The sequence below is a fragment of the Cryptotermes secundus genome, unplaced genomic scaffold, assembly GCF_002891405.2.
Source record: "Cryptotermes secundus unplaced genomic scaffold, Csec_1.0 scaffold1021, whole genome shotgun sequence".
Classification (NCBI taxonomy): domain Eukaryota; kingdom Metazoa; phylum Arthropoda; class Insecta; order Blattodea; family Kalotermitidae; genus Cryptotermes; species Cryptotermes secundus.
Genome location: NW_019720728.1, coordinates 229,414 through 246,542, shown reverse-complemented (window position 1 = coordinate 246,542; position 17,129 = coordinate 229,414). Strand labels below are relative to the sequence as shown.

General features: G+C 41.1%; 1 protein-coding gene across 5 annotated transcripts in view; it reads left to right on the top strand.

Moving 5' to 3' along the window:
• LOC111872857 (thiamin pyrophosphokinase 1) overlaps positions 1 to 15,408 on the top strand; it is a 99,636-nt gene extending 84,228 nt beyond the window's left edge. Inside the window, exons 1-5 of one of the 5 annotated variants that reach the window (XM_023867105.2) lie at positions 3,209 to 3,331; positions 3,664 to 3,835; positions 4,293 to 4,528; positions 8,767 to 9,034; positions 13,324 to 15,408. In XM_023867105.2, coding sequence (XP_023722873.1) covers positions 3,664 to 3,835; positions 4,293 to 4,528; positions 8,767 to 9,034; positions 13,324 to 13,451 — 804 coding nt within the window. In that variant the 5' untranslated portion in view covers positions 3,209 to 3,331 and the 3' untranslated portion in view covers positions 13,452 to 15,408. The other 4 variants (XM_023867087.2, XM_023867097.2, XM_023867079.2 and 1 more) reach the window with 4 other exon arrangements.
• Positions 15,409 to 17,129: the final 1,721 nt, after the last annotated feature.

The window sequence follows — 17,129 nt, the reverse complement described above, 5'->3', positions numbered from 1 at the left end:
TAGCCATGCACATGTCTCGCATCTTTAGTAAAAATAGTCTACAGCCTTTGAAACGTGATGTTTTTAATAATGGTAATTAATGTCAAACCATTCCCACTGTCTACTCTCGTCATTAATGACCTGAACTTTACAAGATGGCCCTACACTTTTGTCAGTGAATCATCTTACACAAAGAAATATGCTAAAAACATTAAAAGCTGAAGTACCATTTTGCATGTGTTCCGAGTTTCGCGCTACAAGCCTCGGTAACCTACAGGTGGATTGGCAGTGATCGATTTAGTTAACTAATCGCATTCCATTGTTTGTGATGTCGATTCATGACGTAGTTTGATGGGAAGGCTTGCAGTATCCTGCTGCGATCTATACGATGAAATTGGAACTACAAATCGCCACGTTTGAATGCGTCCTACGACTACGAGAATGCAGTGCGGTAGCGTTTTGTGCGAGGACCTCGCGTAATTCATGACAAGTTCTGAAAAACATATGTGATTCTTGCCGAAGTCTTTGGGGTTCGCATTATTTCAGATTTTGCGTATAGAGTAGAATTTTATTGATCATGTTTATATAGCACTGTTTCAAATTCGCGTTAAATGCGAATTAAATAAATAGATTAAGTAGTACATACATACATACGATGGGGTACCCAAAAGAAACCGAACTAATTTTTTTGTGGGCAGAGCTTTTGTAGTACCGCGTTTTGCCGCTATGAGCGCATAGAGCTAACATTCCTGAGTCGATAAGCCGACTACCGTTGCTTCAGAAGGTAAGGACTAGTTTAGGCAGAGTTTATAGTGACAACTGTTTTGTGTGATCGTCGTTTTTGCAATGGCTGATTTTCGTGAACAGCGTGCGGCGGTGAAATTCTGCTTTTTGCTCGGGAAAAGTGGAACAGGAACTCTTGAAATGTTAAAAACGGCGTACAAGGACGATGCTATGGGGAAAACTCAAGTGTTTGAGTTGTTTTGCCGTTTCAAAAATGGTGAAATGTCAATTGATGACAGACCTCGTTCTGGTCGTCCTTCCACCGCCCGAACACATGAAAATGTTAAAAATTCGTGAAATCATCAAGGAAGATCGACGACGGACCATTGAAGAAATTGTGGAGCTGTTGGGAGTGACTTGGAGCTCAGTTCAGCGAATTTTGACAGAAGATTTGGGAATGAAAAGGGTGGCTGCGAAATTCGTGCCACGACTGCTGACTGCTGAACAAAAACAAGGTCGCGTGGAAGCATGCTGTGCTTTGAAAGAAGAGTCCCGAAATGATCAAAACTTTTTTTCAGCGTTTTGCTGATGTTGCTGAGGTGAAGGAAAAAAAGACGGAGGCGCTGTCAAGCATCTCAAAAGATGAATTTAGACAATGTTTTGAAAAATGGAATAAAAGACTAGACAAGTGTATTAGTGTAAGTGGAGAGTACTTTGAAGGGGATTGAAGGTTTGTGCTTAAAATTTGAATAAATAAGTTTAAAAAAAATAAGTTCGGTTTCTTTTGGGTACCCCCTCGTACATATATATATAGTAGTGTAGATGCGCAGTATATTGTATGTAGTTTACCTCATACAATGTATAACACAGGTGGATCCACTCGGCTTGGACATAAATTTACGCCAAATACGTGATAAATCAGTTGTGGCTAAAACGACCTGACGATGGCACACATGAGTCGAAACATGCCCTAGACAGCAACTCCATCATTTGAAAATAGTGTAGTGTTGATAGGAATACGATGAATATTATCTATAGAGAAACTGAAGGTACCTGGTGTACTCCGTCGCGAGAGATCTCTTAATTAAAGCATTTACAGATTTCCCCGAATTTAGGACTGGGGACAGAAAGATAGAAAGCTGGTTGGGCCCGAAAGCCAGTCTGGGCGCTATGGAGTAAAGGAACATCTCTTGTTTATAATTCTTAATATAGCTCGCTTTGACAAACAGCTGAAACACTATTGAGATTCATACCTTGTGAACACAGAGGCTGTTTGCCTGTTTGGCCGCCAGAACATTTGTTTATAAACATACCCGGAATTTTGCGCCATTTGTAAGTATTTTTAATTACTTTCAACATATCAGTAATATTTATTATAATTCCTTCTTTTTCACATTTTTTACTTTTTCCCAAATTTCCAGGAGGAAATTTCCTCCACACCCCCAGTCGGCACTCATCCTAGTAAAATAGCTTTATTTTTATATAGTCGACTTGTAGGCCACTGCTTTTTTTTTGTGGATGATCTGCATGATAGGGCCGTGTGCTCTTTATGAGACGAAAACGAAATGTTAAGCCACTTTCCTCCCCCCTCCCCATAATTTTATTTCCCCTGGGATAATGTTTTCATATTAAAACTCGACATTACCTTCTACTTGCACGTCCCATGTCGCGGTTTATCAAACTGTGGGGCTGACACTGCGGAGATCGAGGCCTCCTCTCAGCTGAGGGCGAGGGGGGGGGGGTCACTGGGTTCTTAAAAAGTATTTAAAGTGTAGGTAGTAAGTAGGCTTATCCCGCTCAGACACCGATAAACACATATGTGTTGGATTTCTCACTCATTAATGCTAATGACATCAGTAGTTTTAACCATGAGGAGTCGCATGATTTTCTGTATTGTTTTATGGGGTCGTTGCATCACATCGTTTGAGCACCTCTGTAATATATGACGTGTAACAAACTTGCTTAATAGAACAAAACACTGTTGTAGAATATTCATAAATAACCCGTACATATGGCAGCATTACGCCAAATCCGCCCCTAAAATATGGGGATCTCCAACTCCGTGGAAATCTTTATTGAAAATACTGCTTCAGGTTTTGTTAGTGATAGTTCAGTGGTTTCGTGTTATCCATGTTGTATTGTGTTAAATTGAAAAGTTATTGGTGTTCGCCCCTTGTATACATTGAAGACACATTTCTTTTTTTAATTCCCTTAGTGGGGGGTTGGAATCCAACTGGGTCCACTCGGCACGGCGGCCACTGATTGGCCTGTTGTAGCCTTCCCTGGGTGATTATGTTGATGGAGAATTTGGTGGAATGAAGATTGGCAGGGGAAACCGAAGTACTCTGAGAAAACCTGTCCCAGCGCCACTTTGTCCACCACAAATCCCACTTGACCAGACCCGGGATCGAATCCGGGCCGCCGCGGTGGGAAGCCAGCAAATAACGGCTTGAGCTATGGCGCGGCCTTGGAGTAGTTTCACATACTAAAATTTGTTCAAAAGCTGACAACAGCGCAGTTAAAATATTTGGGGGCGAGGGCTTATCAGCTGCATTTTTACGTTAACAGATGCTTATGGAGTTATTGGATTTGTTCATTTTGGCAGCAATGATTGCCGATAGGATGGCAGGTATGGCCGGTTGTTGCTGTTTGTCGTGATGTGTTGAAAGTCTTTATTGCGAAAGTTATATGTATTTAGCAGTTAAACCACATATTTTGCATATAAGAGGTAAAATTATATATAGAAAATGGGTTAATGTCATATATCTACTATACCAAAAGAAGGCGTATAAGGCATTTGTAACCTTCGTTGTTCGTTTCTCTTGAAAGGTCAGGGTCGAATGACCGGTATAACCTCACTAACTGAAGTCTATTTTTCTGGAAATTTTGGGAACTAATTTATTCTATTCAAAAGTGCCTATGTCGCATTAATTGTTATAGAGAAGTGTATATTCTTTTCAGATGGTTTTGGGCGTAGGATGTGTAGGAATGAATGCCTCAGTTGCAGTGAACATGTGGAATCCTAACAATATATTGGACGTCGGAAGGAACTTATCGTTTCGCTTCGGGCTACTTATTCTGAATCAGCCAATAAATATTCAGAGGGATTTCATGCTTTGTTTATGGAACAGAGGTATTTCAGTTTGAACTTGTTTAAATTGTGGTGCTGGTGTTAACAGGCTACAAGTTAGCTAAAAAGTTAGAAGTTCATAACTTGAAAATTCGTCATTTGGTTTAAATCAGTAGTCTTGAATGAATGTATTGAATGCTTTCCATGATTAGTGATAGCCATGGTAGGGATACGTGCTGTTATGACCCAAGTGCATCAGAAATGTAAAAGCAAATTCCAGCCAAGAAGATGCATTTTACAAATATGTACTTTGCTGTTTTGAATACATCATTTGAGCTGATTTTGTTTATTGCAGATATGAATCCTTTATTGCATACTGATCACAACAGCCACATGTAACATCATAGTGCACGTTGTTTCTGATGTTTCATATGCTTCTCATAGAAATTACATTCAACTGGATTATTTACAATTGTAATTTCAATAATTATGTAAGCATGTTTTCCTTTTTTTTTTTTAGCTTCTGTGAGGGTAGCAGTGGATGGTGGCGCAAACTGCTGGTTTCATTTTCTGCAGGGTACAGACTGTGTTGTACCAGAACTTGTGACAGGCGATTTTGATTCCATAAAGCAAAATGTTATTTCATATTTTAGAAGCAAAGGTTCTGAATTTATTGCAACACCAAATCAAGATGAAACTGATTTCACTAAAGCTCTGAGAGAGATTCAGAGCATCATAACAAGCCAGAACTTGCAGGTATGGTCATAACGTGTTTCTGTATGATTTTATTCTATTTATACTTGAAAAACTGGGTGATTATTTTTCAAAATAAAATAATTTTAAGGGTACGCCTTCGCATCTTTATTCTCCTGAACCTGTTTGTGCACAGCACCACTTCATGAAGTCAAAATCTTTCTCTGATAGTAAGAAAAATGAATTATTTATGTCTGAGCACAGTGCCACGATGACACACGGTAAGTGGAGGCACACCTTGACACATTCATAACATCTTCACTGCATGGTGGTGAGTGGGTCAGTTTTGTGCTCTGGCTGCTTTTCTTTTGGGGCAAGATGCCCCATAACAATTGAATGTGACATTGACTGAGATGTGGAGCCAGTATGGACACATGCACTCATTGAGCTGAGCCCTTGTTGAGAAGCTGCCAATTGCCCAGCTACTCAAGAATTTCCCAGCATTTTATGGAACCTGAAAGTTCATTACTGTGTTGACAAGAGCCCTCCACTGGTCCATACCCTGAGCCAGATCAATCCAATCCATCCCATCCTATCTCTCTTAAGATCAATTTTAATATTGTCCACCCACCTACGTCTTGGTGCTCCTAGTGGTCTCTTTCCTTCTGGCTTTCCCACCAGTATCCTATATGCATTCCTCATCTCCCCATTCATGCTATATGTCCTCCCCATCTCACCCTCCTTGACTTGATCCTTCTAATTATACTTGGAGAAGAGTACAAGTTATGAAGCTCCTCATTGTGTAGTTTTCTACAGCCTCCTGCCACTTCAGTATGAACACAGTGGCAAAAAGAAAAATCCCTGGATTCTGAAGGGTTCTGCTGATGGTATATAACAGTAGAATTACTGGGTTTTTGGGCTTTGTCCATCATCCAGTATTCTAAAAAACTACAGAATGCAACATTTTGGAAGCTGGATCTGTTTCCTTCCTCAGGTGAGGGGGGAGACACCTGCTCAGTTGGAACCCTACAGAGTAGGTGTCTCCCCCCTCACCTGGGGGCAGGGACAGATCCAGTTTCTGAAATGTCATGTTCTATAGTTTTTTAGAATACTGGAAGATGGGTGAAGTTCAGAGAGACAAACCCCAGATCATGCCAGAGAACTAGCTCTAGTTGTCCAGCCCACAACATAGTTACAAAATACTGAGCTGTCCTGGCTCACATCATATAAAGTAGGGGATCTTGTGGCCTCAAGATACAGCACTGGACTATCACCCAGGGAGTTCTATGTGTGATCCCAGTCAGATGTTTGTGCAGACCGGTCTGATCACAGATTGAAATTTTCACATGTGCCAAAGATGAAACTTTGTGAATATGAAGAGTACTAGACCCCTACTGTGGTTCAGAACCCATGTGAAACTGTAGGTCCCTTCTGCAAACTGTCATTTGCATGATTATCCTAATGGTGATGTCCTGTGGGAGGTCCCACCTCAGGAATAGATTTTGCAACCTTGTCTGTATGGGCAGAGGTCAGAAATGTGAAGTAGACTGTACTTGGAGGTAGTGGAAACTGTCCAGTGATGAAGTAGCAGGAACTGAGAGAAAACTGAATAGTAAACTTCATAAGTTGTACTCATCATCAAATAGTATTATAGTGAACAAATTGAGGAGGGTGAGAGGGGCACTGCTTGTAGAATGAAGTGGAATGATTTTGCTACAAGAGCTAAAGGAAGCAGATCGCTGGAAACACTTAGGCATAGTTTGGAGGATAATGTAAATATGGATCTTAAAGAAATAAGATGGAAGGGTATGGACTGGATTCCTCTGGCTCAGGACCAGTACCAGGTTCTTGTAAAAGAAAATTATAGTGGACCTTCAGGTTCCATAAAGTGCTGGGAATTCCTTCAGTGGCTGAGAAACCAAACTTCTTAAGGACTCAGCTGTATTTTGTTAGGGCTGTTCCTAGGAGATGGCAGCATAGGGCAGCTGAACAGGGTATTTTGTTTCACTGTCACAGAAAAGTTTCCATTTAATTTGGTAGTTTTAGTAAATTTGCTTCTGTGATCATTCTTCTTCAGAGTCATGTTATCAGCAATGCATATTGGAGCTTGAAATGATTTCAAACTTCCCTCATTGTTCTAATACAAAATGAGTGAATTATCTGAAAGAAATGGCTCTGGCTTCCAGTTTGCAAAGATTTTTACTTTCTTCACCAATGAGCCTTGTTACACATGCATTCCAATTTAATGGATTTGACTGTATTTTGTGAGTTTATTGTTTAAAATTGACATTTGCTATTCATAAAATCAAAATGTGTATCTGTCATGACTGTGTTGTCTGCGGTTTGTTGTATCGATAATATTTCATTCATCATTGTATGTGTTACACATTGTGTGACCAAGCGTGAGAGCCCGAGGGTCGAATGGAAAGCTGCCCACACATGACCATTTACATTCACTGATCATCCAGGCCAGTGAATCGATTGCCCAGATGCTCAGCACTGAATGGTCTGAAATACTGACAACACCACAAGATAAATTATGAATAAGTAAAATTAGCCAATTCTATGTGCTTACAGTAGGTAAAGGTATGGTAAAGCTGTCCTTCTAACAGGCCATGGAGGTCCATAGGGTTCGGAGATGTCGAGGATGCCACATTTTCTATAGACAGCTCATAGATGGCACTAAGGTTGTCAGTCTTACACACCAGCAGCCCTTTACCCCTAGGAAGATTCCTGGTACTCATAGTGCAGCTGGAAGGAGTAGATAAATTGTAAAAATCCACCTCTTAGGGACTCGAACCTGCGGCCTTTTGGCTTGTAGCATAGCACCTCAACCAACTACGATACCACATGCCACCATCTGGGTTACAGTATGTAGGATTTAGGGTTCTCAGTCATTGCTGTGAAAAGTTCTGTCATTTGGGATATAACAGCATGCAGTGTGTTGAAATTCAATCAATGTTTTTGGAGGAACATTTCTCCCCCATCTTGAGGGCCGAAGAAGAAGCCGAGCAAGAAACCAGTCTTAAGCAGCAGACAGGTTCCTCTGAAACATCATTGGACTTTCAGTGGGCACAGTGTTATATCCCAGAAGATAGAGCTCTCCAAGGTGACAGTTTTCGAATGAGCTGGGAGATGTTGAAACATGGTCCGTGTAGTTCATATTTCCCCCTAATGTTCCTACATGGAAGCCTCTGAAAGGAGGCAGTCACAGAATCTAGTTTCACTTGGACTACAAATAGCAGCAAGTTGTACATAGTTGGTTTTATAAGCAAACTACAAGAATTCTATGGAAAAAAACATCCAGTGCTTCAGTGACTCAGAAGAATGCATGTCCAGACCTTTTGTCTTCTCGTCTGCTGTCTAAAAATATAAAAATTAGAATATACATTACTATAATTTTGACTTTGGTTCTGTATGGATGTGAAACTTGGTCTCTGACAGTAAGGGAGGAATATGGACTGAGAGTGTTTGAGAACAGGGTGTTGAGAAGAATATTGGGCAGAAGAGAGATGAAGTGACAGGAGGTTGGAGAAAACTGCATAATGAGGAGCTTCATAACTTGTACTCTTCTCCAAGTATAATTAAAATGATCAAGTCAAAGAGGATGAGATGGGGAGGGCATGTAGTATGAATGGGGGAGAGGAGAAATGTATGTACATATTTATACATATAAATAGAATATTTGTGGGAAAGCTGGAAGGAAGTCCAGGGCTTAGATGGGTGGACAATATTAAAATGCATCTAAGAGAAATAGAATGGGATGGTATGGATTGGATTGATCTGGCTTAGGATAGGGACTGCTGCCAGGCTCTTGTGAACATGGTAATGAACCTTCATGTTCCATAAAATGCTGGAATTTCTTGAGTAGCTGCACAATTGGCAGCTTCTCAAGAAGGGCTGAGCTCCATGACTGAGTGAGTTGCACTTAGGGGACTATAATAGGGTAAGTAATCTGAGCACAGTAACTGGGGCAAATAGTGAGAATGGGTATTAAAGGGTTCAGAGATCTGAGATTCTTTCTTTTGTGTGTCTTTGTGTCTCTTTCTAGCTTACACAACTCCTTCCCTCATAGGGTAAAGAGGATGAGGAGGCTGAGTGGGCCCCAGAGTCAGCCTAGTTGCTTCCAGATGAGTAGAATTGTTTGCCCCTGCCAGAAATTGAACCCCAGTTCCTTGGTTATCTAGCCCATAGCCTAGTCACATTACTGACCAACCTATCCAATCTCCTGCATAAAATCTGTGAAACTTCAAAATATAGAAACAGTTTTAGTGTAATATTTTCTCATTGCTTCTGAACAGCTAGATGGTGTAATTGCAGTATGTGAGACAGCGGGTCGGCTAGACCAGATTCTGTCAAATTTAAATACCTTGTACAAGGCAAAAGACATCTTGGGAAATATTCCAGTGTATCAGTTGGCTAGAGACTCGCTAACATGGCTGCTTAGACCTGGATCACATCAGATAAATGTCGGAGATGAAATTGTGAAGAAACGTGGATGGTGCAGCTTAATTCCTCTTGGTGCAGGAGTTGAACATGTTACTACCACAGGCCTCAAATGGAATCTTAGTAAGTGCATTTATATTTACTTATTTCCTATTTTGCTCATCAGCTTCTGTGCTCACAGCAGATAATATCCTTTGCAATCCTGTGATTAACCTTTAAAGTCCGAAGTGTCCCGATCGGGCGAGTGATGAATACGGTCATTGTGGCCAAAGTACCGCATTTTGGCTAGTTTGGTATTTAAACTCCGCTAGTGGAAGTGAGTGCACATGGCGCTAGTAGAAGCACATGCACAATCCTTAATATTTATTTTTATAAGTAGTAAATACAAGACAGACTTGAGTAAAACCCTAATAGAGGAATTAAAATGATACCTAAGTGAACAACAGCAGAAAAGAGTATACGTATGATTTATGCCCAAACTCATCCACGAGCCAGTACTTTTATTGCAGATTGTGCAGGTTAATGTGTTCAAAATATATAGTAAAATTCGATGTACATACCTTTTTTGTTGTTATCTGCTTGATGTGTATATTGGCAGAAATGAAACTACAGTATTTGATTTCACTATGAACGCACAGAAAACAGATCACACTCTGTATCTCAGCCACAATGCAACTGTCTCTTCACGACCATAGAAAGGGCAATAATCTCTTGCAGCTATAATGGAAGGTCTTAGCACTGAAGAAGGGACCATCAAATAGGGTTACAAAGTGTGAAACCCCGCAACAGTGTAAGCAGATTATTGCGAATAGGGTTATAAAGTGTGAAACCCTGCAACTGTGTTATAAATAATTGTAGCCGATGCTTGTAGGTTGTTAAATAAACCAGTTAACAATCCGAACGGCGTCTTCAGTAACGAAACACGCTACAATATGATATATGTTAAATTTTGCAAATACAAATAAAGAAAGTGAAGTTGTCTGTATGGTTAATTAAGCACTATGCCATGAAAACTGGGGGAGTGGAGATATAGTTTCACTATTCTTGACCTCAGCACTAGATGGAGGTGAGTGGTCAGCTTCATGCCCAGGCCACTTTACCTCCTGGGAAGTTGCCCATGGTGCCTATTGGATAAGAGGCTGGGTGGGCCCCAATGCTGGTCTGGGTACTGTGGGAAAGAGAAAAATCTTGTTGCTACCGAGAATCAAACCCCAGCTGTCCTAGCCCTTAGCTTGTTGCTATCTTGACTGAGCTATCCTGACTCCCATGTTCCTTCATGAACTAAAATTCAGAGGTACCATCTAATGCATCCAGGGTTTTAATCAGTAAGGAAGTGGAAAGCCCCATGCACACAGATACTGGTCTGGTGGAATCTGACATTTTGGAGGCAACATATCACCTCCATCTTCAGAGTTGAAGATAAGGCAAGCAGGAAATCAGCATGGAGGAGACAGGAAATAGAACAAACCATTTGCAGAAAACTCAGGACCCTTGTGGGTTAGGATGGAGCTTGCAAGCCAACAGTTCTGCTGCCACTGACTGTCCCTGAGAAACAGAGTGAACCAGTAGTACACAAGAGAAAAGTAGCCACCACAAAACCTGAAAAGGACCAGTTTGTGGCTTGCAGATGTGGCAACACGAGAGAGAAGCCACAATACATGCGGTATGCAGAGAAGCATGGAGAGTGGGAGAGAAATGGATGCTGAAGATGAAGGCCATATGTTCCTCCAGTCTATGAGGAATTATATTGCAGAAGATAGAACTGTTCATAGTCACCACTGTAAGAACTTTAAATCCTACAGTGTGGATTAAGATTGGGCAATATATTGTTGATTATTTTTATGTGAAGAGCTAACTTCAGAAACTCTCAGTGATTGAGTAGGAAAATATTTTTATTGTCCTCATTCTAAAGATTGAGGCCAGGATAATTCAGTCAGTATAGCAACTAGACTACATGCTGAACAGCCAAGGAGCCTGGGTTCGATTCCTGGCAGGGACAGGAGATTTTTTCTTCTCCATAGAATTTAGACTGGCCTGGAGGCCTACCCAACATCATAGCCAATGGATACTGGGATAAATGTAAAAAAAAAAAAAGAAAAATGGTAAAGCTATCACTCCCTGTAACAGGCCATGAAGACTTACAGGGTTGTGAGATGTCGAGGCTCCCATATTTTCTCTAGACAGTCGGCACACAGATGGTAGTAAGGTTAAAGGGTACTGGGGGCGTTATCCCTGGGGGAAGAGTGGTAAGGGCATGGAGCTGACCACTCACCTCCAACTAGGGCAAGGTGAAGAATGGTGGAGCTATACCTGCACTCCCCCACGCATATTCATGGCATTGTGCTCAATTAATTAAGCACAGGAATGACAAATCATGTGTGATAAGGTCTAAAAGTTTGTGACAGTGGTATATTAAAACAGTTACTGTTTTGAATTGTTTCATTTTGGTCCGTTACACTATCAATCACAAATTGTCAATGAAAAATCCGTCGAGTGTAACAATGTTTTTAGGTCACTTATTTATCTCACTTGCCTTACATGTTTCGGTTCAAGAGAAACCATCATCAGAGGCACGTATTACAAACACATGAAAACACTGGCGCTGCTTAACGTACACAGTATGTAAACTGCGTGGACGCTGTTACAGATGTCGAAGTGTAAAAGCACAACACTTTCTAGTAGCATTGAATGCACGTACAACTCTTGCATTCCATCTGAAAATTGCCCTCAAAAACAGTTACTGTGTTTCTGGACGTGGTCCATCTTCCTGTTTTTATTCAAAACAACATTTTGGAAACCGGATTCTGTCTCCATCTTCAGATGGAACCTATTCACTTGGGCCCAGTCGATATAGCCATCTGAAGATGGAGACAGAATCTAGTCTCTGAAACATAGCATGTTGTGTGTTTTAAATAAAAACAAGATGATGAATTATTTCTAGAAACACAGTAATTGCATGTATGGATTGTTTGTTCTTACAGTCAGGCATTGATTGTGTACATGACTTGTGTTCAAAAATTGTAAGAAGCTTAGCTGGAGTAAAAATATAGGAAAATGAATATGTTAAATTATCACTATAGTTCTGGAAATTTTCTTATATTGTAAAGTGATTGTGTTATGTATATGGGTGTATATGTTGTTACATGTTTGCATTGTTCGTTGCATGGTAACAGCTCAATAAACACATTTTCGCAGCAACAGATATGCATGAAATAATAGAGGAACTGCTGGACGTGGCGTTTTTTATGAGATCCATGCTGAGAGTATGTGTTGAAAGCCAGTAGCAGACAGTCGGGAGCTGAGGGCATGGGTTAGTTTATTTCCATGAGCATGGAAGCAAAGGAATCTCCATTGTTAGGATTCGTTACCAGGCAATGACTGGTGAAGACCTAGAAGACTATATGTGTGCTACAGCACAGTGATTCGTAGAGTGTAGATCCATGAAACTGTTATTACCTGTAGTAATGATTTATATGTGTGCAAGAAATCTAATTACCAGTCCAAATCCAATGTCTAGTAACTAACATGTGACAGTATTGGCTGTAACCTTCATTTTCATTATTTTTTTTTCCATGTACAATAAAATTGATAATGTTAGTTTCTTATAATTACATTTTCCTTTTCCACCACAGACAGCTTGTTGACGTTCTGCCTTGCTGTGGGAAGATCTGAGCTGGAGTATGCTTCTAGTGCTTGGAACTCTATTGCAGTGACACTAGTAATCTTGAGTTCAGTATTGCTCTGGAGTTGTATTTTGGAGGCGTTTGTTTGAAGTATCAGCCAGGACGCTGGATATTCTGAGGCTGTTCATGGTTTTCTCTCATTTTATCCAGGAAAATATTGGAATGATACCTCAAGTAGGCAAAATAGATAACTTAGTTAGTTATCGGAGAGGGTGGGTTTCCCCATGCACTTAGACCAATTGGTCCATTGTGCTTCCCTCTATGATATTCTACCAGTCTCTATACCCTACCGATATTGGTGCGTACCATCAGTCCCGACCGAGCCATTGAGTTCGGCCTCTACTGGCTTGGCGGTATCTATAATGCTTCCCCCATCTATCAGAGGTGTTAGAGACTACTGTTGGGTGGGAAATGTCCTTGAATTTGGCTCAGTGACCTCCTTTGGAGATATGAGGTTCTTTTACGTGCCGTAAAGCTACGACACGGGACCCACAGCTTAAAGTCCCTCCCGGAGGACTTGTTCCATGAATTTTTCCGCCCTTAAAAATTCAACGACCTCCGCCGGGTTTGAACCCGCGTACCACGAGTCATGAGGTGGAAACATTACCTCTAGACTACGGAGGCCGCTAAATTTTCAGTGTGGCTAGTAGGACTTGATGTCATTTTAAAGCCTTTGAACAACTGATGTATGCTTTGCAAAATATTCTTTGAACTTGCTTACTGTTGCAGATAATCGACTGATGGAGTTTGGGGGAACAGTGAGCACTTCAAACACGTACAGTGGTGATCCAGTGATAACAGTCAAGACGAGCGGCTCCTTAGTATGGTGCATGGGCCTTTGTGATGATGAAACTTAGCCTCTTTTTGTGTGGAGATGTATGTGAAGATTGTACTTTCATTTGCAATTTAGGTTGTAAGAAAAAGACTTGCATCAGACCTGCAAAGAGAATGGATTTATCCATGTGAAATTCTTTATGATGCATTACGTATAATACCAAAATGGCAGAAATATCAACATCTTTTTTAAAAGGTAACATTAGAATTATTTTATTAGTTTTAATGAAATTGTTCCATGTTTGATTTCTTCCTTGCAAGATTTGTATCTTCATGCCTTCTGAAGTTGCTTACTGAAATTAATTTTCTGTATACAATGCAAGAGGTTCCTGTCCACAATGTTTCTTCACCCAGAGTATTCAAATTGTCATCATTGTCACCACCACCACCATCATCTTCATAGATTGGGCCACACACGGTCTGTTCTGTCCTCTTGAAGAGTATGCTGATATCATTCCAGTATTCATATTGTTTGGTACCTTAAGGGTATTTTTAACCCATTTAATGTTTCTCTCATGAAAACCCATTTTAATGTTTTCAAATATTGAACTCCTTTAAAAGCAAAATATTGTCACTGTTTACATGTGTTACTAGATAGGCTATTTATTGGCCACTTACACCGCTCAGAAGTACAAGTAATTACAGCACTATCACTAATCAACACACTCTACAAATCACCACGGCACGTGCTAAGCCATTTTCCAGCCCTCTGTGTCTTCATCAGTTCCCTCGCAATGGCTTCTAGCAGTGGAAATTCTTCAGCTTCACATGCTCAGGTTCTGTCTTCACAGCCTCCCATGCAGAACTCAACTGACTACTAATTAACTAACTGCCAGGCTGGTGGCCCTTTCACACCAATCTCCTAGTCTTCTCTTCACAGGCTGACTTTCAACTAACAACTCATTGGGTCACCCCAGTTGTGTGCTAGATAACTCCTCATCATGGACCACATAGAAAACACCCCCGCATCCATTGTTGTAGTCCAGCTGTTGCAGCTATCAAGCAAGGGTTGCATAACATGGTTTCCAACAGCAAATCTAATGTTGTAGAGAAGTGTTTACTGCTTTGGAAGTCTTTGCCTCTCAGTGGGTCTATACACCACAATATCACAATATGTTTCAACCTGCAGGGCGACCTTTACTTAACTCTTGTAGCATAAGTCATTCCATTGTGTAAAGCTTATTTTGGTTATTACCTTTAGCACAGTCTAAACAAACACGGTCAGTTAATCCTTCAAAGATGTGCTAAAATAGCACATGTCTGCCCCTACACGTTGCAAGTCCCTGCTGTTCCAGTATTCTCTCTAGTTCTTCATTTCTTCTTTCCATATTACTGTAAGCCTCAACTTGGTAAATAGTTGTTAATTGATCTAGTCTCACTTTTTAATAATATTACAAAGTTTTGTAGCTTTTGAGGGCTGTAGATGCATGCTGCAATTCACGCATTCCAAAGATGTTTTCACTGCTGTTTCCATGTGAGGTGCACACCTTTCATGATCTACCAGGAAGTTTTTTTTTCCCAATAAGTTGGAACATACCTTGGAAAGTGCTTATGTTTTGTTAAAAAACATACTGCTTAAAAACTAAGTAAACAGTGTTTACCCCCATTTCAAACCCTTAGAAATAAACACTGAAAAAAATAAAAAAAATCTCTGTGCAAATACTTGTAATTACACAAAGATATCAAATTAGTTTCTGTAATTATTAATGACATATGAAATAAGAATTGAGAGAAATATAGCCGAGAATGAAAGAACTTTCAGTGCCAGTAACAGTGTGGCTTCAGTCTCTGTTCATTATGTGACGTCAGTCACCAAAGATTGTAGTTGCACAGTAACAGTTTAATGAGTATATCGTCACATGTGTGAGTGACTATAGATGGGATTTGAATTGGTGGCTCAGTTTGTTGACCACTTACCCACATAACGTGTAACTACATGCAACTATAATAGCCCTACTGGTATACACACTCTATAGATCACACATAGTTTTCTGTGTCTTCACTAGTCGTTTCCTGGTAATGGATCTTGACACTACCCTCATCTTATGTCCTTACCCTCTGGAAAATATCCCATAACTGAACTAAGCTCTGAACTTCATTCCACTTACAACCTCTTGTAATGGACTGCACAGAAAACACCATGCCTCTGTGTTATACCATCGATGCATTCATGTCTGCTGGGGTACCCACATGATCACTACCCAGGCAATCCATTGGCACGCTGGCCACTGCCTATTAACGGCTGTTGTCTCATTATTATTATTATTATTTGGAGGGGGTGGGTTTCCCCATGCACTGCGACCATTTGTTGATCTATTGTGCGTCCCCCTTTAATTATTCTAACTAGTCGCCATGCCCTTCCAGTACTGGTGCTTGCTATGAGCGCCGTTCTGCCAGCGAGGTCGGCCCTCTCTGGCAGTGGTCCCCGATACTTCCCCATCTACCGGAGGAATTGGAAACTGCTTGGGCGGGAAACTTGCCTAATTTTGCTCAGAGGTCTCCTAGAGACACGAGGATCTTTTATGTGCCATAAATCTATGACACGGGACACACAGCTTAAAGATAGAGCCCCCACCCCACCAGCTGGGGAACAGGTGTTCTCTTATTTATTACTCAAAAAAAAAAAGACATAAACGAGAAAATCAAATAACATTTAATATATGACCAGTAATTTGTGCCAAAACAAAACACGACAATTAATCGGCATAACCAGCCACAAGATATCCTATCACAACTCGCACAGGCTGTCTCCGCCACAACACCACATATAAGGCATACTTTACAATAAACTTCATGCTAGCATAATACCATCTCTGTAATCCCCTGCAGACACAGTACAGACAAAACCTATATATACATTCTCAACTTACACAATTCCTCCAAGAACAATAATCAGTATGCTAGTATTATGTGCATTACCTCGAGATGGGCCCTCCTGCCTGGAGTTTAACTACCAAACCGAATCTTTCATGGCGCCGACCCAAACAGAATTTAGTTACGGAGTGAGACGTCCGTACACGACGACTTTCCAAGCAGAAGAGACCGGGTGCCTCAGCCGAATCACAAAGGGTAGAGGAGTGATGACGTAGAATACGCCACGGAATAAGGATAGGTAGTAGGAAAAGTAGGGAAAAACGGTGTGACCCGCGGCCGCCGCCGCTCGGAGAGGGCACTACACCCAATGAGCCGAAGGGATCGGCTCAGGATCGCCCCCTTCCTCTCAGAAGAAACTTGGCACTCAAGGAGGGCTGCTGGCAAGCATCGACTGGGGATACACGAAGGGCTCTCGATATTATCATATATACTGTCGCGTACTGGGCGTATATCGCGACAAATAAATTCTCGATGTATTCGATGCAGCGAATTTTATTTCACACTCGCTCTTACAATCACCCAAATTACAATCTGACGATTACTGCTATCTGCAGTATCACAAACAGTACACTCCAAATGCCACAATACAACTGACTGGTTGCTGGCTAACTCGACAATAGGTCCAGGATTCGCTGACTGACTCAGTACAACTCTGCGGTAGCCACACTAGAACTGACTGGTAGCTGCTGGACTCGCTGACTCTCTCAGTACAACTCAGTACAACTGACTGTGAATAGCCTTCGCTGCGCCTCATGTAGCCTCGATCGGACCATATGGAAAACGGCCGCGTAATAGGCACCCTCTTTGCCTGGCGCTGTGTTGCTATG